We start from the raw sequence: 26976 nt of genomic DNA, 5'->3' as shown, positions 1-26976 counted from the left end.
TGAGACAAAGTAATTTTAAAATACTTTCACTTTTATTAGTAAGAGACAAAACTCCTAGGCTCCTGTTAGCTGAATGCTAACAGTTTTTTAATTTACTTCCAAAGAAGCACTAATTCCCAGTGTTTTCTAAAGGTTATCAAGAACTCTGCAAGTAATTAAAATCTCACTAAATATATTTTAGTAAAACTAAAAATGCTAACATATAAAAAGAGATACTAAATTATGCAACCACCTTCTACTCATAGTATTGGCAGTACAGATGAGCCACATTTTGTCATATACCCAAACAGAATATGTGTTTGCTACATTTCAGCCAGCCATAGGGAACTTACCTTTCATTGTGGTGAGAGTTCATATAATAAATCCAGATTCCAACAGAAACTCAAGAAAACAGCAAAGAAGTAATCCATAATTATTCCCCAAGGAAATAATTTGCTGAGATGGTGAAGATGTGATACCAGACAAAGCATGACACATCATCTTTTTAAAAGTCTTCATTATGAAAAGCCTTGATCCCACCTGAATTAAAGATCAACAATTATGTGAAAGGGATCTCCTTATGGGCATGTGAATGTTTTGTTTGCTTTGAACTAGAAAATGCGTGACCCACCTCGTTCTAAGATGAAAGTTATGGTAAGACTAAGAAGAATATGAACTATTAATTTTTGCCCATTGCCGGCTTTTAAATGTCATTTCAGAACTTTTCTTAAATCCTTGCTCCTAGAGGTGATGAGACCTGTGAGTGGGCTTCCCCCAACTGCTTTAGGAGGGAACACACTCTCACCAGCATGGACAATCCTCCCTCTGGGAAACACCACCGCAATGACAATGAAAAATGAATAACGAACAAAAAAGTCAGAAACATAAAAAATAAACATTAAATTTATTTAAATAAAAATATACACATAGTGTACAATGGACATGGCTTACAGACAGCAATGAAACAAAACTGATAAACCCTGAAATATAAAAAGCATTGAATTCCTATAGTTGTGCTTTGTTTCTCTGGACAAACACATGCTGCGGACTGAGGTCCTGTTAATGTTACACAGCCCTGTGTGCTCCAGAATGTAAAACAGGAACATCACAAGGAACAGCTACACAAAAGGAAAACAAGTACCAAAGTAATTTGGGATTTTAGAAGTTTTAAAGTCAGACCATTCATAAACAGAAGTGCTGAAAACTTTTAAGGCATTTTGCATGCATGGAAGGAGTAATCAAACACCACTGCAGCGTGGTTCAAATCTCACTGCTCTGAACCTGGCATGGCCAGGGCACTCTTTTAGCATAGACTCCAACTGTAACCTTTTTTCTCAGTCAGCACACAAATCCTGTGCCTTATGTTTCAGCTCTTTGGAATAGGGAGACACTGGTTCACAAGTGTCTTACAGTTTATTTATCCTGAAGTATTTGCTCATATCTGAGCAAGTGTAAGTTTTTAACTTGGATCATGAGTATCATGCTGATAGTCATGGCTGTTATATCACTTTTCAGCAGATGCTATGAAAGAAAGAGAAAATAAATGTTTGAGTCCTGCAGAGTGCAAGCCAAATGCTTGGCAGCACAACAGTTGAGGTGTTGTACGGCTAAGGGAAAAACCCCAGTGTTTTAAGGACTGAAGTCTGTGATTTTTTTCTCTCTAAAAAAGCATTTGTATGATTTTTTTTTTTCCTAAACACGCAATATACAAGGTAAGTTTGTGTCTTCGAGAACAGCAAATTACCTTAAAGCATTTCCATTGTAAACATCTGCTTTTAAGCTGCAAGGAAGTGAAAAGCAAGATGCAAACATGTCTCATGGCACTACCTATACAGTGCACTTCTTTATAATAAAAAAGAGCATAAATATAAACATCAATAGTTTCAAGTTACAACATAACCAACTGACATAATGTACGTATAAGGCTGTTAAGTGATTACATACATTAATTCACACAAGTAATTTTGCTGCATAGTTTTCAATGCAATTCCTTTCTTTATTACACTGGTTGATGTTCAGTGCATTTTATGCCTTTTTTAAAATGGACCAAAGGATTTCTTGGAGCTTGTGTTTAATCTAGAAATAAAAATAATTTTTTCCTGAAACTTTTAATAGGCATATTATAGAGTAGGCTTCAGAACGGAGTGTTGCACTTCTTTATACCAAAATTACTGGTAAAGATTTAGAATATCATTATAAGTTATTCCACTGCAACTAAGTGAATTTTCATCAGGAGAGATTGATTTAGACACAAAATTGTTTGTCAATTTCCTCATTTCACTTATGTAATGGCAAAATTCAGACAGAAAAAAATTAACATTGCAAAGGGCTTCATTAAGGCTACTTCCCAGTTAATATTTTGTTTCAGCTGTCCTCCTAAATTTTTTTTTTATAACACAGACATTGCTAGGATTCCATCAAAATACATAGCTTCACATAGACAAAAATCACATAACATGATTAAAAATTTTTGCTTTCTAATTGCTCCATAAAAGCCAAAGTATGAACATTAATCAGAATGTATTTTAAATTCCTCAAAAGACTTTAAAAAAAAGACCTCCCTGCTTAATGTCAGTCATAAACATGTACTATAAACAATAGATAATATAATGTCACTCATAGACATGTATTATAACAATATTACAATCATTTCTGGGGAAAAAATACTTTAACATTTCTTTCCTTATGTTTTTAGTTATTTTAGACTAGCTCTCTATTTAGTCACTACTCTGTGGTACAAAACCCCCATGTAAGTGTGTGATGCATTCCACAAATATTGAAAGCTAGAAGCCCTTATTTCAGGATTCCTCGAGACAGATCCTCATTTGATTTCTACAAATAATATCATCTCTAAGACAAGATTTGGCTTTAGATGCCAGATATATTTTTGAATTTTCATCTTCCAGCCCTTGAGAACTGCCCGCCTCTAAAAGCAGATTGTTTTATACCTTACAAAAGTTTTAAGAGAGCAGTTATGGAACAGTTTTTGTGGAGCCACCATCAAAATCACTCTGCTTATCTTATCCCTCTGCAAGACAAACAATGTAGTTTGCTCATAAAAATGAAGTTGCACACTGAAATGCACAGTGAGCTAGAAGATAATGTGCAAGACCCCAGGGATGATTTAACTCCTCTGTCAGACACTCAGACAACCCACAGGGCTGGGAGCAGCTGCTACAAAGAGTAAATGTACTCCATGTAACACAACCATCAACCTGCAGCAAGCCCCTCTTTGTTTCTTCATAAAAGTCAAACCAGAAAACCTCAAAATTTTGAATCCATGGCCAGCTGATGGCACAGCCTTCGCCCACAGGGACCACAGTAGCCCCAGCAGGCACTGAGCAAACAACAAAATCTTTGGGCCTGTTTTGCTACTGAAGCAATGGGGTTTTTCCAGGACACTTGGAGCACTTCTGCAGGTTTTACAAAGCTCTCCTGACCTACAACAAGATGTTCAAATCCAAATATTAGTGAGAAAAATTTCAGCACTATTTAGCACAGAACTCAGGCAACTCTTCTGTAATGGCCCAAGCACGAGGCTTCACTGCAGCTGACTGATGTATTTGTGGTTTTGTCTAATTAATTATCTTTAGCAAATAAGGGATTTATTTAATTTCACAAGAACATACTGTGAATGGTTGTTAAAACAAAAAGGATAGCAATCCAGTGCCATTTTTTCTTTCTCCTCATCAAATCCATGGCTTCAGCGTGAAAAACAATTTCAACACAAAAATAACATGGTAGTGATAACCTGGGCAGGGTTAAAATACTGAGGCAAAATCTTGAAAGACAATTTTCCTAACAAGAAAATCTAGAATAATTTCATATTTTTAATTTGACAGAATGCCAATGGGACTCAGATAAAGAAGTCTAGGTACCTATAGCACCCAGCAAAGAGCACCATCTCCACTGAGATTTTTATAGACAGTTTCAGAATTACTGTGCAATGGTTGGCATTCTCTACTGCATGCCTGGGGGTTATTTCAGAGACCCATAAGGAATTTATCACTATCTCTAAACTGCATATGTACGGGTTTTTTAAGCTAATAATAAACATGTATATAGTGAGGGTTAGTGCAGCAGCCTGACAGAAGAAAAATTACTTTTCTAGGAAAGATTATGTTCCATAAATTCACAAAAAAGTTTCACACAGATCAGCTACATTATATTAATAGACAAACACTAATTTATGCACATATCCAGCCACCCAATGAATATTGCCCACTTCTACTGGTAGATGACAAGAAGAAATCAAGGCATTATGTTCTCATCAGTCTGAGCTTATCTGTGATGCATTGTCAACTCTTCTGACATATACTGAATACATTCCAAGAAAAAGGAAGCAAATAATGACAGCATATTATATAATAGAAATAAAAAACTAATGCACCAAAACGCTACTTACATTATCTACTTTTCTTGGAAAAAATAGTTCCAATTAGTTAATGTATTGTATAGGTGAATTTCTGGCTCCACTGAAGTCAATGAGTATTAGAACAAGAATCTCTTTCTGATGTTTTCCTACAAACTCCAAAGCCTGATCTTGCAAATACACAAGATGGATTTAATTTTAGGCAAATGATAGATCAGTTCCATGGATCACCCAAATAGAATTTGCAGAATCAGGCTCTTAAATTCTATTATAGTTACAGATTTATACCCAGTAATGAATATTAATGGATTAAAAAGAACAAATTAAAAGTCACGGTGTATAGAGATTTCTTTGACTTCCATAGGAGTAAGCAAACATTTACTTCTTTATCCATGGCAATTACACTTTCCTACAGATGCTCAAATTCCCAGGGTAGTTTCATTAGGCTACATTTCTCATACTTCTGCTCTAGATATAAAAAGAAGGCATTGCATAAAGGTCAGTAACCAGTGAATACTTGGGAATTTTAAATTGTATTCCTCTCTGGGAGGCAGAAGAAGGTAAATAGAAGTAAATAGACACAATTAGAAAACACAAATGTTCTTTGCAAGACAAATTTCAGGATTAACACCAGCTGGCAGAACATTAACATTCATTTTTAAAGCTGATAGCTCTTCATCCTAGAGTGTCTACCTGCAGCATTACAAATTTGATATAAATCAGCTGCTGTGGCTAACTAGTCCTAGTACAGCAGTTTACTCATAACATTTATTTTAGGCTTTCTAATAACATACAAGTTTTCAGAGTCTAAAGATACATTAACTACGGTATATACAACTTATTTTCCCTAGCACTAAAGAAAATTTGCTTTTAAGGGTTTACACTAAAGAGGAGGTGAAATTCAAGTCACATTACTTGTGGAATTAATCGACCTGATTTCAGTGTGATCTATGTGAAAGTGAAATAAGTGGTATTTGGCTGGGGTACAGAAAACCAAGAGTGATACATCCAAATGAACCGCAGGGAATCCAAATGGAATTACTGAAATTACAGTCTGCAATTGCTAAAAACACATTATGAAGTTACCATGCTTATGTAAAGAAGCTAATTGTAATTACCAAAATTATATTTAGCCCAGGTATTATCATTAGCATCTTTCATAAACATTTCTGTGAAGGGTTTAATCCTTAGTGATCAAGACCTCAGTGCTCTGCTGGTTACAGAAAACACCTTTTCCAGCAGTAAGATACCCCTTAAATCAAATCTCAGGGTTTGGTTTGGAGTCAGAATGCCACCTTCCAGATTACTAATCTCTGTTCCTACAGCAAATGCCATTTCCCTATTTAATCTTCAATCAAATGACCCCAGAAACTAATTCCAACTGGCTTATGAGTCATACTAAGCTTCAATTTCACAAAGATAAGTTGAATATATTTGATTTTCAGAATATCCAGTCCATTGCTTTTCCATGGTTTTATTTCATAATGACTAATCAGATTAATTTCAGTGTAAAATGATAAAACCTGCTAAAAATAACACCTCCACAGGTCATACATTCCCAATTCATATGTCATAAACAGCAGTTGTTATATTCACTAATTAGCATGATACATGCTCCTGATTACACTTTTGTTAAACTTAGGTGTCAGCTTTTCCATATGTCCCCTCTGGAGGTCTGTAGTACTTTGGGAAAGCCATCAGCTGTATCATGTTGAATGCATACTTTCTGCATTTGACATTCTTCAGAACATTCTCTATGCGGCATCCTTCTCTAGTGAAAGGGGGAAAAAGTACAACTTCATGAAACATAGAATAAATAAATATGCTTTATTTGTTCATTGCAGAGTTTCAGCAACAGTTGAAGTAAAAATAACAAGGATTCAACTCTACATTTTTGTTTTCCATGAGTGATGATACATCTTACAGAATTAAATCCAAGGCCAGGCCCAGTACAGTTATTGCCCTCAGAAATAGGTGATAAGATTTTCCATCCCCCCTAATATATCTGCTCTTGCGGTTTAAAGTTCAGTAAAAAAATTTAAATACTTTAATGATACATTTTGTTCTAATTCCAGAAATATATTTGCCTTTTAAACCTTTTCATACCTTTTTTTTCAATTGATTTGCTATATATGTGTGAGTATACATTGCCCTAAAATGCGCATTCTAGGAATAAGGAATTTTATTAAGTCTGGCCCTAGAGATTCGTGAAGGAAAGCTTCATCTCTGCTTCATTTGCTGTATGTTCAGCTTTGCAATGAAAAAAAGAGAGAATGGCTTTTCAAACAGCCCAATCCACCTCTCTGCTTTATAAAGGAAGGATGTTCGTTCACATACAGTACAAAAGTCACAAGTGCCAAAGTGGTGCATCAAGACATAAACAGGACTTTGTTAAAAAGAATATAAAAGTGTATTGAAAGCAAAAGCAACTAAAGCAACAACTACAAACAGGCTAATTTCATTACAAAACAGAACTTAGTATATTCTATTTACTCTACAGAAAAGGGTTAGTTGTAGCAAAGTAATAATAATTTATTAAATGAAAACAATCCCATCAGCTAGTTACAATGAAAAAACACAACGGAAGATAAGTCTCACAAACCATTGCCCTGCCATATTTGTCTAGGGGTTAGTTTGTGTTGTGCAAATTTTTATTTATTTTTTTGTCAGACTAATTACTCTGGAAAGAGGGATTCAAGCATTCAGGATTCCACAACTTCTATACAGTGACAGCATTGTAAGTGGGCTTTCTTTGCGCTAATTACAGTGGGAAAGCTTTACCATGAACAGAAAGAGCAAATCAATTCACTCAATGCATAGTATACTTCTCGGAGCTCAGAAAAAAAGAATGAAAACACAGTACATTTCAGACATTGGAATCTTAAAGATGAATCCTTGGGGTCTGAGACTGTAGAAATATTACAACATGATTCTTTTTTTCTAGAGTTAGTTCGTTGCTGTTTGTAGAAAAGAAAGGAACACAAGTAAAGTTTATTGATATTTGGCTAATAGCAAAGCAAGACTTAAAATAAGCCACACAACCAGCAGGTGTGAGCTGACAAGCAGCAAGGCGACAGGATAGAAGTGTCGAGAAGTTGGCTTGTTATCAGTTAGACAGCCTGTTTCGGGATCATCCGATTCAGTCAGTGCTCCCTGGGTCTGTCTGCTGTTAAACAGGGAAGTTAGGAACAGATAGAACAGCATTTCAGCAGCAAAGAAAGCCAACACGCAGGCATTTTGACAAAATGAAAGTACACAGCCATTTTGAAGAAATAGATTTATCTAAGTACTTCCAGTATAACTTTTGTGTTCTACAGCTGACACGGGAATCACGATCACTGGGCAGCTACTAACATATTAATGCTACTAGGTGCCTTGGAGTAGTATTCACAAGTGAACATTAAATCACTTCCACAATGAACTACACCATCACTAAAATCAACACACACACTGAACAGAAATGAAATAAGGAGGTTTAAAAAAAAAGTTAAGGAAGCAAAGTAAAAAAGATCATGAGTACGTCATAATGCAACACTGAACAAATAATGTCTCCATGATGTTCACAGGCTTTTCAGTCCTGCTTCAGTATCTATTAGGAAGTTTATTGGCAGAAATGAAAAGGCCACACACTAACACTATTCTAAAATAGTATTAAATGATGGTAAACTGACTTCAAAAATTCATCACTGCTGGTGACTCAAAGTCAATAGCAGTTCTTTTTATTCAGAGGCTTGCACTTGCATTCCTATAAGTAAATCACCTTGTATCTTTATCAGTCAACACAGGGAGGAGCTAATCTACTTACAAGGAAGTTCTACTGAATCACACTGGATTGTGTGGTCCTTGTCCTACCAGAGCAACAGGACGCTTCCACTGTCAGGCTTTCCTTTTGTATTCTTGACAGATTCTCTGTAAGTAGAATTACTCACACTGCAACCACACTTCTTCAATTCCTCTGAAGCTTACTTGCATACACTCAGGAGTCCTGTTTATAGACTTCCTTTGGGCAGCAAGGACTGGCAAGATGATTTTTTTTTCTATTTACTATGAATATCCTGTGATGAAAAGATAACTTGCCATTTTTTAATGTGGACTTGAGAATATCCAAATTTTTCAGATGACAATGCAGTGCCCTTTCGGAAGCACATGTCACAAGTATGCTCTCACTTTCAAGAGAGAAAAAGCTGGCAGACATTATCTTTACTGTCCCACAGCACTTTTAATCTCCACAGCATCCCACAAGTTTGTCCCTTTGACACTGTCCCCTCACTCCCTTCCAACTCTTCAAGGTCAGCCTGCAGGTTTCAGCTTACTCCCCTTATGCCCACAACTCATGAGAAGTCCAGCTCAACCCTCCCAGTCCCATCTCTTCCTTCCCAGTCACAGAGTCCGGGTGATTTTTGTTTGCCCTGCATCCCTTCCATCACAGACATCATGTGTGCTCCTATGGCTGAGTGGATGCTGAAGCCCTAAAGCAGATAGCTTTCCAGAAGTAATGGGTTAAAACATGGAATGAGAGGCATGTAAAGAAGGGCCTAGCACTAGAACACACGGAGAAAGCACAGCACTAGGAAAACAGAGCAATAAATTAGATAAAAGGTAGAGCATCATGACAGGGGAAGAGATAGGTATAGGAGAAACTAATAAGCTAAGCAGGTTTAGAGCCAGCAATGTCAAAACGACCCTAAGGGTTTTGCCAAGCCACGGGATCTAAGCCAAATACACCGGGAATTGACCAAATTAGGAAAAGAGTTCAAAAGTTTAAAGAGGAAGACTCATCGGAAAGACCCCGTCTATGGTGAAGGCAACAGGAACGACCACCTGAAAATTCCCCAAAAGAGATGTCTCCACCTACGCTCCGCCCATGCTCCGCCTACACCACGCCCCATATGAATATGCATGTTATGTATCTGATCTGATGTAATCCTATACCCAAAATTGTATATAAGGCTTGCTTTTGCTATGTGAACTCAGAAATCCATTTTGTGATTTCTCCGACGCGTCGCTAATAAAAATACCTCCTGCTTAATTGACTTAAGCTGAGTCTGATTAGGCAGTCACTCTGCCTGTTTGGGGCAAAATTTGGCATCAATGCACACGCCAAACTTTTTTCTTCTGGAGAAATCCATCTGGGCAGCAGTAAAGTTGAGCATTCAGTAGCTTGCACAGCCACTGCATTAATCAGATTGATTGTTTACATCAATCTGGAGAGCCCTGGCTTTGCACACCAATGGTTCATTCCAAGCAGGCTGAGTCACACACTTGCAGGTTGTTCCTACAGGGATGAACCCTCCTGCTTCTGTGGTGTGCCTTGCTCTGTTGGACTCCACATCTCAACGGGGTCTGGCTTTTATCTGCATTGCTACAAGTCACATTAGCTTCAGTGAGATTTATGCAGGAGTAATGATGGAAATACAGATAAAAGCCATTTGTTCTTTTTTTTTTTTTTTTTTTCAACAGAAAAGCCTACAGTACATTTGTTCTTTGATATGCTGAAAAGAATGATCGGTGTCTTTTAACATAAAAAGTTTATCTTCCCCCCAGGAAAGCAACCGTGAACAGCTGATGCACAGGCACTCTGTTCCACAAATTAGTCACATCATTCAATGCATGATTCAATAAGATGTCCTCAAAATAGAGCAAGAGGATCCAAGTCCATTATTAGCTTCCTAAGAACAAGCTGAGCAGAATAGCTACACATGCTTTTAATGGAGGAGGAATATTTGATCAGGGTCAGATGCCCTGCTAGGGTGTGCCAATATTTCTCAGTGCAGTGCAGTGACAGTGCCTTCCAACACACCCCAAAGTGTCCTCTGCAGTGACTATTGAATAAAGCAAAGACCTACACCCAGCTGTCAGCACCATAACATTGCTTCCCCTGGCTCACCCAACCCTGGAGGAGTTTTACTGCAAACAGCAAAATCCCACTAGTGCCCTATCAGCTGGATTCATTTGGCTTCTGACTGACAGCACAACCAGAACAGAGTGCTAAGAGTGCTACATGCTAAGGTGTGAAGATACAGCCATAGTTTCAGACGTTATCTCCATCACAAATTGTACTTTAATAGCAAAAGGAAGGAAGAAAACTTCCAAAATAACCAGCAAGTTTCTATTTTACAAATAATTTAAAGAGAAGTAGTGAAACCTTCTAAGTTTGCAACATCTGGAGTCATGAACACCCCACTAACCTATAATACAATTTTTATTCATTTACTCTCAAATTGTTCATTTGAGACCTCCAGCACAGCACAAACACATTGTAGCAGCCAAGGGTTCTGTAAGTTAATGACAATATAACCATTTCAGCCTGCCTTCTATCTCATTTGATGTTTTATCATCCTAAACTCCTGTTAGGAGTTGCTACATGCTTATCAAATGAGACAAAGGCAAAACAGCAGGTATTTTTTGTTCTTTTCAAATTCAGCTGATAAATTATTTGGACCTCAAAGTAGTGAAGCAGAGATGATGAAAACGGTGTGAGGAAAAAGCCTCTCAAGTCCTTAAGAGAGTCAAGCACACACATGAGGGCACATTCTGGCTTCTGATTATCAGTCACACTGATGTCCCTGAGCAAGGTTTTTGGAGGAGATGATTTTCACATTTTGGGATGTATGCTTCTTTTTTAGAACTTTTCTACCTACAGTTATTAGCAACACTGGAAATGTTGAACTCTTCTACACGATTTCTTCAGGTGGAATGAATAGGCGGCTTTCTATTAACAGGTGTCCCACGTGCTAGTGGTGACTACAGTTTGAATTCATGTCCTACTGCACTTGTACTTTATGGGAATTTCCCTTTTTTTTTTTTAGACAGATTCAAGCAAGGTTTTTCTGGTCCTGATGTGTTTTTCTTGTTAAACTTCAGTGCTGACACAGAAAAATAGCAAAAGTAAGTTGCTTCTCTGGAGTGCCATCTGGTAATAGTAGAGACATTTCTTCAAATAGAAAGGATTGCTAACAGTTCTCAGTCTTACACAATTTTAATAACTTACCTATTCCTTTTATTTCAAGACAGTTAAGTTCATAAGCAGCTTTCAAGAAGCAGCTTCTCTTAAGAAGTTTTTGGAATGAAAGCATCCTAATTTCTACATGATACATGTTACTGGGATTGACTGAAACACTTCAGAGAATAATCACCTGTATCAATGTACAGCACTACAGTCCAAGAAGGCAGCCTTAACTTTTTCAAAGAGAAAATGTGGGATCCTTGTGAACATCTCCTAGCCATTACCAAGCTGCTGCACTAGCACATCTAGAAGAATAAAACATTATGCAGAAGGAAATAAACAGGTATCAGCCTAGTCCTGAAGGATTTCAGTATCAGAGCAGAACTCAGATAAAACATTTAATGGAATATCAGGAAACAAAATTTTATTTTGAAATATGAAGTTGATGCAATAAACCTCCAACAATTTTTAAGAACAAAAAATGGTTCTGCATTGTTTCAAAATGGAAGCTAAGGAAGGGGAATCCGCAGAGACATCTTTTGTATCAATGATATTTAAAATTATTCTTTTTCTGATGTGCATTTAATAACTTAGATTTTTTTCCCTCAAATCTACATGGCACTAAATAAAGTAGAAGATGCTAGAAATCAATTTTTGCTGCTTACATTACATCCTATAATCTCAGCTCAAAACAACAAGAATTGCTGAAACTGATAAGCAGTCTTAGATCTAAAAATACTGAGAAATTCAGTCAGTGATTTAGAAACTGCTATTTAAACATACACAAAAAACCCAGACTGTTTATCAAATCTGTTTTATCAAACTGTCACACTAAACTCCCTCCTCCTGTTTTACCTTTTGTACTGCAAGTTTTTCCCTACTCTTGTTGCTAGAATAGAAATCCTCTATTTCCCCACTCCTTTCTTCTCTCCTTGCTTGGTTATAACACATGACTTATCTAATGCATTATTTAGGAAATAAAAAGGAAAGCAGATCATATAATATGAGGCTTGACCACTGAGTTGGACCACGCAGCAGATTCATGGTGCAGTCATGATGATAGGACACCTAGATCTTGAAACTCAGCTATTGTGAAATAACTGTGAGGTTTAGGCTCAAAACTATTATGGAGTTTCAGTCTGTACAGAGCTAAAAATTCAATTTTGAGGAGGTGGTCAGAGACAGCAAGCTACTGGAGGCTCAGTGCTGGACAGGGTACAGGTTTTAAGCACTAGTATGAACAGGCCTTAACAGTTCAGTACAGAGCAACAGATTAATAAAGAAAATCTCTTGCAGCAGTATTTAATAACAGGCAAGGAGACACTTGGTCCTACAGCCACACAACCACATCCAGGAAAACCCTGTTGTCTTATGTGCTGACATGGACAGACAGGGATCCTTTGGAAGGAATGCTGAAATCAAAATTCAATTTACACAGTTGCTCTTTTGCTCTGCTGTGTATGTGTTCTCCTTGAAGTCAAAATAATTATAAATGTGCATATTTATGACCTATTTTATCAGCTTAGCTGTGCTTGGATTTCCCAGAGCAAGTGAAAGAGGCACACACCCTGCACTGCAGGCAACAAAACAGCACAACTCACTCCAGCTTTGGGCCATGGAAACATCTCCCAAATTGTTGGTTTACACAGAGCAACACCCCTATATTTGTCTATGTTTACTTTTTAACATACAATTAACTCCGAAGAATAGATGGGAAAAGGGCAGTTTCAAGCTTTATATCTAATATGCATAAAACATGCTACTGGGTAATATACATCTCTACCAGTGTTAATCTTAGCACTTTAGAAATCTCTGCTGATTGCAGAAGAATTAATATTTTCCTTTTTGACTGATACAGAATGCCTTCAAGAATGTTTTTCCCTCATTGTTAAAGAGTATCTATGTGGTAAAAAAAAAAAAACATTGACAAAATTATTATAGTGAAAATACAAGAAACATAAAGAAAAAATTCCAGTTAGAATCACAAGTTTTGTCACTGGTGCATTTAGGACACCTACATTAGCAGGTTAAATTCACCCTCAGCATCTGAACAGCAAAGCCAAGTTGACTTTCTGTGCCTGTGTCCCTTAATCTGCCAAAATGGACAGCAGATACTGCCCCATGGGCACAGTATCCTGGTCATGCCAACTCCCAAAGTGCCCTGGAATCACTTGAGAGCACACTTAATCTGCCAAAACTACATCCAGAAACATTTAATAATTTCACTGTATAAAATGACTGAGATCATGTTCTAGCATCTATCCCCAGAGGTTTTCAATTTACAACTGTGGCCAGAAGCTTCAAGTCCTGCAAAGTCATTGTGGTGACTGTGTGAGAGATTAGCTTCAGAACTGAAAAGTGATGGGTTTGCAGAGGAGATTCTTCTTTACCTGTCAAGACAGCAGAGCAGTTTTTGAAACATGATTTTCACCTCTACTATACTCCAAGGAAAGGATTTGCTATTTCATTCTGCTTTTTACCAACAGTCCTCTGTAGTATTACACATCAATTTTACAAAGGTTTCTTTGTCTATCAAAAAGTATGGTTCTAATAATCTTCCTAGACACTCTTCTATAAAGTATTAGGATTACATGTGTATGGGAATTTCTCAGGTCAAAGTTGCAAAATCTTTCCTGACAAACTTCTTTTACAAGGTGTCAAATTCAGTCTAATGTACAACCAACACTAAAGCAAATGTGGTCTGTATCTCTGTGCAGGAAAACAACCAAGCAAAACCCCACAGGTTTGACCTTCACTTAAGCTCTGAATAGATACAACATTTCCCTTCCATAAGGGTATGGCACTGGCATAATTGGTTAGTGAGTCACACTTGCTTCCAGACTGTTTCTGTCACAGCAAGAGAGTTTTACTGAAGATGTAGTTATACATTTAGCTCACATAGCACAGTGAAACATAAATCCATGATAAATTCTTTCATATGTCTAATCAGGTTTAAATACTTTCTGTTGACCATGAAAATAAATCTTCGTGAGTCATCCCTTTTCTTTTGGCAAAAATTATTTTAGTCTTTTTCCTCATGCTGAGGACAAGTTGCAAAGCTGATTTAAGAGGCAGAAAGGGCTTCCTACACTAGTTAACAGACATGTGTGAAAGATGAAGCTTAAAATCTGTTATTCATTTCTAGATGTTCAAATCTATGGGTAGGATGACAGAATTAAGGTCAGAGAACTGCTGGTGTAAACAGAACATCATTTAATCTATGTTGCATCCCTAATTTGGGTATTTTAAGGGAGGAGGGTGCTGAACAGCAGGAATTCTAAATTTGAATGTTGTGACTTGCTGGGTTTTTTTGCTTGCAACTTCACTTTGAGATATATGAAAGGAGGAATGCAACTGCTTTTCATTAATGACACCAAGTCACATAGTCTCTTCATGGGGTTAACCAACATGTGAGTCATAAACTACAGACAACTGCTAGTCTCTAAATAATTCAGCTAAATAATGTCAGTTCATTAAAAACTTTCACCTAACACACTGATACATTTTTTAAAAACCACAAAACCAGTCTGAGATTTTATCTGTTCTGATCCCAGCTGTTCTTTCAGCAGCACACACAGTATGGGGGTATATTTATACAAGGTGAATTTGTGCATATATAGATTCCCCAGCCACCAAGAAAAATGCATCTAAATCTGATTTTAGCTGCTACCAGGAAAAAAAAAAATGCAGCCCTGTTTTGGTTAGGTAGGGAGCTAACCAAAACAACCTATCCAAAAAATGCATAGCTGGGATGCAGACTGCAGCAACCTGAAAATTGTGTCCCAACATTACTACCAATAAACCATCTTCTCCTCTTCAGCAGGTAGATTTTAAGAGAACTTTGGAAAATGCAAGGAAAATTCCATTTGAATCAGAAACACACTATTTTTCCATGTACTTCCTTCAGGGCAAATGACAAGGCTGGATAAAATTCTAATTTAAATGCCTTGAATGCATTTGTCATCTTTTCTGTTAATAGGTACAATGTGGAGACTTAGAGAAATAAACCTTTCTATGAGAAATTAGGAGTGAATGTAATTCTTTCATCTTACTTGTTTTGTTTCAGTATCTTTTTAGAAGATGGCTGAAATTTTGGAGTCTGTTCCTCACTCAAGTACCAAGGAGGAGAACTGAAACTGAAATCTTTTAAACAATATTGAATCCAAGCATTTTCTCTTTGGTTGTTAAGCTGCATTTGTAAGGAAATCTTTATTTGAATGCTACTGCAGATTTGTTAAGAAGTTCATTGTATCTCACAAAGACAATATTAGCACAGATTCACTTTTTAAGCAAAAATACCACTGCACTGACAGGGAGAATAAAGAGATGAAAGCCCATACTGTTTTTCCCCCAGCATCAAGGAAAAAAAAAAGACTTTCAGATGATTTGAGATCACTAAAGACTAAAAATTCAATAAGCCATTTATTTACCTTCTGCATTCCTAAATCTTTGCTGGCAGAAAGGAGTAAATAATTTATAACACAGGTGCAAATACCTTCCTCTCTGTAAAAACACTACATTTTTCTCACTGTTACAAAGAGCTGAAGGACATGGTTTTGCTCAGTGCAGTAACAGTAATTGTCAGTTTGCCAAAGATCAAAGATGCAGTTCTCAGGATAAGCTCTATGAACTATGCTCAAGACTCCCTGAGCACAAGAGGAGTTCACTACACTGTCAGCAGCACTTAACCATGAGCTAAGTCTCTGACAGATGAAAAAAATGGCAATTTACTTCCTGACCTGGACTGAACTATCAGATACATATTAAGTTTTTTATAAAGTCAGTCTTTCCTGTGTTGCAGACTGTATTCTCTCAAGCACATGACCAGTGGTGCTGAAACATTATCACCAGAGTTTAAACTACAATGCCTTGGGACCTTCTACAGAACCTGCCAATTCCTGAAACTTTGGAGTCTCTGGGTTTGAGATATTTTAAGTATGAATGTTCCCAAGCACATGTTCAGCAAGCCACATATGCAATTGCCAAGCAGAATAGCAATGGGGCTTTCCACACTTGGTGGCAATTGCAATCACTGGGAAAAGAGGGTGTTTTCCTGTGAGAAATCCAAAACATAAAAAAAAAAAAAAAAAAAAAGGAACCATCCAAGATTTTGTGGGAAACATTCATCCATTATTATTTTCTTCTGAAGAAGCAGCATGCCAATAGCAATGTTGGAGTATTCCTTCCTTCCTTCCTTCCCCAGGATGGGACACAGAAGGTAGCAAGTGGGTACAAATCTCTCACTGGGGTGGTGGAGAGTGACCTTTGTCTGCAGTGCATTTTTCTACTCTATTATATGCACTGCTTATTATGTGCACTGGAAGGAAAACAGTTCAAGGTACATTTCAGAGTTTCATCATCTCATGGTGCTCCAACTTTAGCTAAACACTGCTCCAATTTTCCAGAAAAACCCTGTATTTTGAAATAACTACAAAATATTAGACTACATGGATTGAGGTTGTGCTGGGGGCAATGCCAGTGCCTCTGATTTTACACTCTCTTTATAAGAATACAGTTCTCAACTATATTCTTATATGTATATAAGATTACATTCTTATTACATTTGTATTACATTCATATATTCTGGTATGCTCATGTTTCTGGCCATGCCTTCTTCAGTCACTAGGAAAACCAATAACACTTATTCATATGCTTCAGGTGTTTGGATCAAATAAATATGAGCCAGAGGCCAGGTGTTCATACAGAAAAATCTACAGTGCAGCCAAAAAGCACATAGGTTGTTAATGAGAAACATTTCATCGTCTCCAAATGCCTGTAATTTCAGGCCTTAAGGAATTCCACTTTCTTTTCAATTTCTAATAAATGCTAATGCCCTTCAATTATATTGCAATTCACTCCACATGAACCTCATTACTAATAATACTGCCTTTCCAGGTGAGTGAGGGATGTCAGCACTCACAGTCCTCTCTAGCACTTGCTCATGGCCAGGGGACTATGAAAAAGGGCAGCCACCGTCCAAAAACATCTGAGCAGGCTGATTCTGTCCCTGGTTTTTGGATAATCCTGAGCTTCTATGTCTGTTGGACAGCACTTACGGGCTTCTGGTAACTAAACAATTTCGGTTTGGTTTTTTTTAAAGATCTCAACTATTCTTATAGCTTTATTCTCAATTACCCTTTATTAAAAACTTATTATTAGTTCACATCATCTTGTCAGAGCCTGGTTTACACATGGAAATTAGTCCACTTGTCCCTTTTTATTAGTATTCAATTCTGTGTTAAATACACTATTAAGGTACAGCTACTGATAGCTTAAATAAAATCTATAAAACACAAAAGCTGCAATTAAACAGCAAAAGCATTTTAAAAAAATTATCTTTGCTGAGCTACAGGCATCTCTTGTTATCTCATTAATGTACACAGGGGACAGGGCTTGTGCACTCTTTATGTGGTTCATAATATCCTTCCTACTCTCTTAGAACACTGGAGTTGGTTAAAGCAAGCACTCTGAATTCCTTGAACTATTTCCTTTGGTTTTTCTGCTTGCATGAATTGTTAATGATGGCAGATATGAGATTCAAATAAAGTTAAAGATATGTGAGTGCAGGCCAGCAGCTGCACTTGTCAGACAAGAATGCTCATCAATGCAGACAGAGTATTTTGATGTATGAAATAATAAATGACATTTTCCCATGTATGGTGCACAGTAATGAAGCACATGCAGAACACTACAGTATATGAAAAATATTATAATCCTCCCCAAGATGGAATTGCTCACAGATAATGGAAATTTCAATGGAAAAGTAATGGGTTTAGATTTGACCAATAATGTTCTCTTGAGTTCAGAGTAATTTAACAACTGAAGAAGCAACAGACAACCTGAGGGCAAGGAAAGAGCTCTGTGGCTCTTGCTTCCATAAACTCTTGCTTCCATAAACAGGACATACTTTATTTAGAAAGCTTCCTCTCCCTCCCATTCATTCAAATTACTAGCTGCATATTTTTACTAAGGAACACTGATTATAAGTTCTTTTTCAAAAATAAACACATCAAATCACAATGGTAGAAAAACTTGAGCAACATCTAACGAAATACTGAAAAAGTGTTCTTCAGTATAGAAGTATAACTTCTGCACATGTATCTACTCAAAATGGCTAAATATCTGCAGAATTTGTAATGTTGCTGAAATTATGCAAGCTAAAGTAACTTTGTCAGGAAGAGTTATCAAATAAAGTTTTTCTATGAAAATAAACAAGAATTTAGCATAAGGGCACTATAATTACATCACTTGATGGCTACTGCTCTCTATGTAAACAAGGAAAGTAACCAAAGTGGACTTCTACCCTTATTTCAAAGCATGCAGTAGTTATCATATGAATTGAGCAAACAAGCAGCCTATATCTTGTAGCAGCTAAAGTTTAAAGAGTAACTTAACAGTACACATTTAGTTTCTTACCCATTTCTTCTTTCTAATAACTTCTGGCTTCCTTGACCTCATGATAATAAATAAATAAATAAATTAGTGTCTAGTGACAAGCATATGTTTAAAAGCCCATCAAGTTCTGATGACAGCAAAATTTTCCTCATGCAAAGTTTTGCCCTCATACCTTTATTTCACCTTCAGGTATTTACCATGACAACTACAGAAAATACTTCTGAGATCTGATCCAACTCCTTTAAAAGGCAACATTCCCTAACCATGAGTGGCAAGTCTTTGGGAGGCAAATTTAACAGCCCAGGCTTCCTCTAGTTCTACAGAACATCCCCAGGATGATTCAGGGCCTCTAAATCAGGCTACTAACCATCCTCCCCAGGACAGTTTTGGGAACTTGAGTCCTTAACTGGGATACAATAGGTATCTAAAGTTTTATGATAGAAACAGCTTGATTATAAGTGTTGCACTGAATGCAGTGGTCTTTGGAAATAACTTCTCCAATGCCAATCACCCAATGTTTTTTCCCTCTCATCTTCAAAGAGCTTTATAATCTCCAGCCCATACTTGCTCTGCCACTGTATCCCCTAAAAAATGAACCTCACAAGCCTAGATTTTATCTCCAGCACCATAAACATAGTCAAACATGATGGATAACAACATAAACTTTCAAGCTCACTTGACGACAGAGTACTTTTGAAGGACAGACTTGATTTTTGTCTATAGTGTAAATAAAAGAAAAACCAAGAAATTTATGAGCCAGGAATTGTCAGGTTTGGGCTACATTATAATGTGGTACAGAACATTAGGCTTTGCAACAAGATGAAATGTATTTTATTTCTCTTTTGGCATTCCATACCCAATGGAGTATGGATAGCGAGCTTCAAATTTTTATTTTTGCCATATGAGATCATTTGACTTTTTCCACTCTGTTGTAGTATATTTTTAATTTAATAAACCTTATAATTAAAAAACCCCTTCTAGTTTATTCAGGGATTACAATTCAGAGGGGGTTCATTTAATTCCAATAGTTTTAACATCTGTGGTTTAAGTTGCAGAAAGCTTCAAAAGTAGCTATTGAAGTAATGTATTGCTTCATTTACAAAGGAAATTAGATGCCTAATGCATTTTGTGGTGCAATAATAATGAAGCTGTAGTATTTGCATAAAGCAGTCCACAGTAATACCAGGTGTAGGTCCTGTCTGAAGAAAGGCTTTTAGACTTTTCCTAGCCCAGTGTGGACACATTATTCCATTGGGATACACATTAGCATAGAGATCAGTGAAGTCCTCACCACAGAGAGCCACATTTGGGGAGGATGGATATCTCATCTGTGCCTGAAAAGCTGAATGCATGGGGAGAAGTTGCCTTTTGACTGTTGGTGTGGACAGTTAGTGGAGAGCAGACTGGCCAGAAAGGGCTGATTGCAGCATCATAAAGATCTGCATTCCCTTCCCTACTTGGCATACAGCTGCTGGAGCTGCTCAGAGCAGGGCATGGAACAAGGCTCACCACAGACCTCTGACAGCCAATCTCTAGCCAGTGTCATTCTTTTCACTTTGCTAGAGCTATTAGTTTTAGTTCACATAAAATAAAAATTATTATTATATGGCTTTTTGTTCATGAGTGTAGTATGTGTACGGGGCACAAGCCAGTATTTTGGGAAAGAAAAACATGTCAAAATTCAAGGCACTTGAGGAAGATGGTCGTTGTTATCAACACAGTACTCAATGGACTGCACAGCTGGGACTATGAAACGTGTGAGTTTTGCTTTCCAAATGGCTTTGATTGGTCTGATCAGAGGATCAGTCTCTTCATCTTAACATATCCATATTGTGCTGCACCAAAGAAGATGCTTTGCGATAGCAGGAAGAATGACTGCCTTTAGGATAGAAAATATAAAATTTGAGATACATCTGTCACAAAAAGATTTTTAAAAAGTCTGCTAAGCCTACAAATACTTTTCTACACTACTGTACCCAGCATTGTCTTGCCAGTGAATACCCTTGGTGTAAAAGTAAGAAAATGTGTCTGATTTGAAAAAATGTTACTGCACTCAAGTTTCTCTGAAAACCAAGAACAAGAGCTTGATCACATTGTATGAAATGACCACATTTTCCTAGAGCTTCTATCCCACCAAAATTTTCATTTACAAACAAAGATCATCACATGAAGATAATAAACCTACAGGGCAACACAGGACATGAAAATCTCAAGTGTTTTAATTACCTTTTAATTGCCAATCACAAACCACAGTGAGGCAGAAATAAAGTACTCTAAAACCATTTTCCTGTCTTGGAAAAAGATTTACAAAGTTTGTAAGCCATTTTAAATAATTCACTTCATTAAGTCATCTAATTAATCAGCAATGTGACAAATACAATTCTGCATTTGTATATAATCATGTGTGTGTGTGTGCATATTATGTGCACTATAACACAGACCAACATACTTAGAAAGCAAAGCTTTGGTGTATGCAATGTTGCCTTGTCAAGCATCACCAAAAGGTGATCTCAATCCCCTTTAGCCAGAAAAACATTTTATTGACTTTTGCTCTACTAGATTGAAATTATGCAACTTACAGTCAGACAGACAATAGCCACAGTCACAACACAGTATTCTGTATCTCCTGTAGAGCAAAGACAGCCTGAAGCATAAGGCTGTGTTCACACTAAGGGCTTCATGGAATTGTGGGTGCCTCATCCCTGGAAGCATTCAAGGCCAGGTTGGATGGGGCTTGGAGCAGCCTGGGATAGTGGAAGGTGGCCCTGCCCGTGGCAGGGGGTTGGAATGAAGTGATGGTTAAGGTCCTTTCTAACTCAAGCCATTCCATGATTCTATGATGTATTGTACTTTTCCCTCCAAGAAAGAACAGAAGGATGTGAGCTGCTACAAGAGCATGACAGCATTTACAGAATGCAGCAATGCAATTTAAGAGGGAAAAAACAATCCTACAGAAGCAGAAGCAAAATACCTCTGCCAGGCAGCACATCTTGGGCTCCTTGCATGGCTCAGGAGAGAAAATGAACAGCATCATAGTGTTCTGATATGTGCCAACTTACTTGAAAAATAAATTCAAAAAGCGTCTTCACACGGCAAATGAATGTCAAACTAACTTTAATGTGGTTATCTACAAATTTGCTGATAATATCATTGTGATAGCAAATTTTTACAGAGAAAGGTGACATAGGGAGCAGCCTTCTCCCTGAGGCTACCACACAGCAGGAAAGCCAGAGAGGATTTTATTCAGGATGATGTTGAGGGAAGACTATCCGTCAGCACTCAAAAGCTTACTCACCAGTTCAGCAATGTCCAGAAGGCAGAGAGCCTTGAATTGTGCAGCCAGCATTGCTGCATTTGCTATGTCAGCATGAACCCAAGTAGCAAGGAGGAGTGTGAAAAATGCAGAATGTGAATGCAGAAAAGTGAATGTCAGTAAGGTAATGAACATTATTTACAAGCTTTGCTATTGCACATTCAAGTACAGCAACAGGACTCTTATTTAAAGCAAAACAGTCTATGAGAAGAGGCCCTTTTAAAGAAAAAGTAGATTCAAATGAAATTTCAAACAAAGGAAGGACTATGATGTGATAAAGGACTTGGCACCTCTGTACTAGTTTTCTCCCACTTTAAAATTGAAAGAGATCCAAGAGCATTTCTTTCTCTTGCCCTTTGGTTGTCAATTATAAGCTTTTCAAATCAAAAAACATTTGACTTTAAAAATTGCAAGTGGAATAAATACTCAAACCAGTTATAGCCAATATTATCAAAGCAGTCTCTTGTGGATTTTCAGAATCATTTAATGGATCTTTGAGAATGAGATATTGTTGTAGCTGCTTGCCTCTGCCTGATGCTACTTTGATCACCTCAAAACCAGCCAATAATGCCTCTGCCACAGTGCCAGTTTAGCCATTTTTATTTGCCTTCCTGAGGCTTTCAGTGTAACAGCCATTTAGGAGAAATAAACTTAGAACAGAGACCATGCCAGTCTTGGTTAAACATCATGAGCTAAAACCCTAAAGAAACAAAACCAAAACCATATGAAAAACACTCCACAACAAACTACTCTGGACCCTCACATATTTTACTTACCACACACCACAAGGCAGTTTGCTGGAAATTGCAAACCTTTCTGAGCTGATTACTTTGTATTCTGTAGATGCTCTGCTATCAACAGTTATGAAAGAATTATAAAGGAATTTAAATTAAAAAAACCACCAACTTCGGAATGACTGTTGCAAAACAAATATAAAAGCCAACACTATTTTGACAGGAATTATATATTTTCATCAGATTTTCAGTTCACCCAGGACACAAAGTATTAACCAGATGATCCTACAACAGGGTTTTATAAAATACATGACTGTGTGATCAGATTGCACCTTAGTCTTTTCAATGTTTTAGTAATCTAAACAAGTTCCTCAAATCTGAAAAATGCTGACTGGAGAGGGGCTGAAGAGTAAATATATATATTTTTTAAAGTCAGGTGTATCTCAGTGATCTATTGCAGATAATATGATGCCTTTTTAGCCTGTCTTTCTCTAGAAGTAAAGGGCACATGCTAGCTCTTGGTGTGAGGGGAAGGAACAGCAATCTGTACATATCCTCTTTGGGCACAGGGACTGAGTTCAGCTAAACTGAAATGTGGGATAAGAAGGCTCACACATTACAGTGTTCCCACAAGGGTAAGGAGACGTGCAGCCAAGGGGAGGCTGTAGCATGAAATTAAAGCTGATGATACATCAGAAAACCCATAGGATGAATGAGAGGGACAGAAAGGAAGGTTTCTAATCTATTAACTACACAACAATTTCATGGAACAGTAAGTGAAGTTCCTGAGTAGCACACACAGAGGCATTGTCTCCCTCAGTAAGAGGCAACCTAACAAAAGAGGCTGGTTCACATACCAAAGGATGTCATCCCTTAACAAAAGAGAGAGGGAGTAGTGATTCCCTTCCCACACTCTGATCTCCGTGGTCTGAGGGACTTTAGATCTTGGCTAAGCCTTGCCTGGAATCACAAGACTCTGCAGAGGCAGAAACGTGCTCTGGCACCTTCCTGGGGCATTAGGAGCATCTCCAACAGAGCAGAAAAGCCAAGGGCTTTTCCCACTGCTGGAAGACAACACACACATGGCAACTTCCAGGCTGGGGAGAGGAGACAGGCTGGCAGGGAAGTAAAGCCAGACCAGGGGACAGGAACAGCACTGCAGATGCACAGCCAAAGCAGTGCCCAGGGATTTTGGCATTAGGGGTTTGGTTAGAACCACAGGACAACTGCAGCGCCACTAAGTCCCAGGGCTGCAGAAACTACTTTAACTGTTCTATCATTAGGAGTCAGCTGTAGAGCTGGCTGTGCACTTTGGCAGGACTCCAACATTTTCTTTGCATTAACTTCCTTATAAACATGTGCTTTCTATTCATACAAATTATAGTAGAGACCTCCACTACTAAGAATGCAAATTCCCCAAATTATCTCCCAGCTTTATCTCTGGATAATCTAGAGAATAGGATAGCAATATAATACTGCTGCCTCCATTCCTGGGTTTAGTTCCAGCTGACTGCAGACAACATCATGAAAGTAGGAAATACATAATAGGTACATAATGATCCAAATGGAAACTCCTCTGGTCACTGCACTGCAAACAGCTACCAGGACTTGTATTGCAGCTAATACTGAGAAACAACTTGTTGCTGCCAGGGATTCCAGTGAAAGGTCACCAATGGCTGCTGTAATGGTAAGGACACACTTACAAAATGTCACTCACCAAACCAGAGGTGCCATAGAAAGCAACAAGCAGAAACTACTGCTAAAACTAAGCTGAGAAAAGTCACTGTCAGAAGAGTTTCTAAAAAAATACCACACACTAAGATGTTACTGCAAGAGAGTAAGAAACAGGGAAATGCTCATTGGAAAAAGAAAAAGCAGCAGACTGAAGGGAGAAAACCCCCATACATCAAAGACAGTTCCTCAAATTATGGTTATAAAATATGGGGGCTGATGATGACACACAATTACATCTCTCCTTTTATTTTGGTATCCAATATGATTTTAGATTCTTTCCCTAAAGAACCTGAGATAGAAAAATTCAGATCCAGTGTCTGAAGCTGAATAGGACCCTAATTATTTGAAAGCACAATTGTATAACAGAATGTGCCTGGTCACCTTATGAATGCGTCATAATAATAAATGGAAAAAGATAATGTGGAGATTGAATGCTGAATTCTCTCATTCATGTACATCTTAAGCACTAGGCTAGCCCCCAGAGATGGTGACTGGCCCTGAGCCAGTGTTCCATTCCAAAGGATGGGACTTAGGAAAAAAAACTGAAACCAGGCTGCTGGACAAGAAAAGATGATTATCTGAGCCAGAGAGCATTCCTACAATAGGAAACTAAGTTTATGAAGGGATCAAGGGAGTCTAAAATGAGAGGAAAGATAAACCTAGAAATGTATTTATCTGCTTCCTTTACAAGGCAGCCAGAGCTATAGCCTGACACTCCATCACCTTTCTCCTGAAGGAATGCAGGATCTGCTATCACAAAACCACCTTGTTTGGAAGAGCAGCTGGTTGCTTCTTCCTTGTGGGCCCCCTCCAACCTTTGGACAGTCTGTAGGTTGCTGGGACTGCAGACAGGAAGTTATGAGCCCTCCCTGTCCCCTCCCTCAGTGTTATGAGAAGAACACTGGTTTAGAGGCCAGTAACTTCTAGAAGAAATTTCATGTTTGATAGCTTTAACTAGCTATTGTATGCTACTACTGCCCTCTTACTCTCATTTCCTGCTTCTTTCTTATCTAAATTTTAGACTTGGCAGTGTTGTTCTTCCTGAGATTTAGCTGAACATGGCCAAAGCCATGGTAATTCAGCTGTAGAATTGAATTTTCAACAGATAATGAACATGCATACAGGACTTTTCCCACACACTCTTCCAGGAAATCTTAATTAAAGTGAAGTATAACAGGAAGAAACCTGGTATTACTCAGTCTGGTGATTATAAAACATCTGGTTGTTGATTTCTGCTAAGACCGAGTTTTTCATGGAAGCTCTTAATAAGCAATAAAGCACTAAATGAATGAGAAAATTAGTGAAGTTTTCCATAAGCAACTAGAAAAACCTCAAAAGTGAACACCAAACAATATTTTACAATAATCTAACTACTTGCATGCTAGCTTTGTCTAATCACAACAGGTGAATTCATTTTTAGAAAACAAGATGGATGGCAGTTCAAAGCACCAAAACTGGACCTTACTGTTACTTAATGCCCAGGCTCCTATCAGTACATCAGGTGATGCAAATCATCTACCGCTTCCACCTCCAAATAGAGATGTTAAGTTTCTAAAGAGCCATAGAATGATGTAAAAATCTATACTGGAAGTCAGGCTTGCCTTTTTAAAGTTTTGTTTGCCCTGTGCTTATACTTTTAAATTAAAAAAGAAAAGGTGGAGGAGGTCAGATGGGCTGGGAAAAAGTTGGAGGAGAACTTGTGGCTCCTCTTGTGTGTGACTCCTCATGTGCTGCATCTCTTGCCACAAGCTCACAGGGGCAGGGTGAAAGCTGGGAGATGGGTGAAAGGCACAGAGGGATTTGCACATGGATCATCCCTGCCTCTAATCCTGGCCCTTTGCTCCCCCTTCCTAGTCCATGTGGCAATTACAGCTCTGGTGTTTGGTACAGGCTCTTCCCTGGCCAACACCCAGAACACCTGAAAGTGCCTGATTAAAGAGATGTTACAGCTATTCCTCCTCCTCAACTCACTCATTTTTAATGTCCTCAAACAGCTCTTTAAAAAAGGAGATATTTTCTTTATAATTGGCTCATCAAAAGTCCAATACTTGTTGTCCCGATCATTCATTCTTTGAACTCGTGCTTCAGGGAGATTTTTGATAGGCAATTTATCTAAGACACCCTGAAATATCCTTAACCATTTCAAGTGGAAACAGTGTGTGCCACATTGAGTCAAATTTTGTATTCAATTTTAGAAACACGTGACAGGTGTTGTGCCCAGCTCAGAACGATGATAAGGCTGACAGCATGTAGGATTCACCATAGACAGTGGATTTGTCATGGCCTTTGTTACTACTTTGAGGCTTTATTGGAAACATGCCCAATGACAGGAGATCCTGAGATTATTCACTACCCACAGCCTCCAAAAGGGATCCTGTCACTGAAACAATAAAGCTAAATAGAGTCAGAAAAGAAATAAATTTTAAAAAGCAAAAAAAAAATCTATTTTTTTTTACAGATCTACTTCATTATGCGTTGCCCACCAGTCCATCCTCCCTTAACA

General features: G+C 37.8%; 1 protein-coding gene across 16 annotated transcripts in view; it reads right to left on the bottom strand.

Annotated features, from left to right (window-relative positions):
• The window catches only part of INPP4B (inositol polyphosphate-4-phosphatase type II B), a 266205-nt gene that overhangs the window by 39470 nt on the left and 199759 nt on the right, over window positions 1-26976 (bottom strand). For 11 of the 16 annotated variants that reach the window (XM_074541858.1, XM_074541860.1, XM_026796517.2 and 8 more), the window contains one exon: window positions 6160-7517. The exons of 3 other annotated variants lie outside the window; for them this stretch is intronic. In XM_074541858.1, the coding sequence (XP_074397959.1) occupies window positions 7343-7517 (175 nt within the window). In that variant the 3' untranslated portion in view covers window positions 6160-7342. Of the gene's footprint in view, window positions 1-855; window positions 6123-6159; window positions 7518-26976 lie in introns of those variants that run through there. 2 more of the 16 variants (XM_014270697.3, XM_074541863.1) reach the window with 2 other exon arrangements.

The sequence above is a fragment of the Zonotrichia albicollis genome, chromosome 5, assembly GCF_047830755.1.
Source record: "Zonotrichia albicollis isolate bZonAlb1 chromosome 5, bZonAlb1.hap1, whole genome shotgun sequence".
In the NCBI taxonomy this organism is placed as follows: domain Eukaryota; kingdom Metazoa; phylum Chordata; class Aves; order Passeriformes; family Passerellidae; genus Zonotrichia; species Zonotrichia albicollis.
The sequence above is the reverse complement of the archived record's forward strand: the minus strand, read 5'-3'. Positions and strand labels throughout refer to the sequence as shown.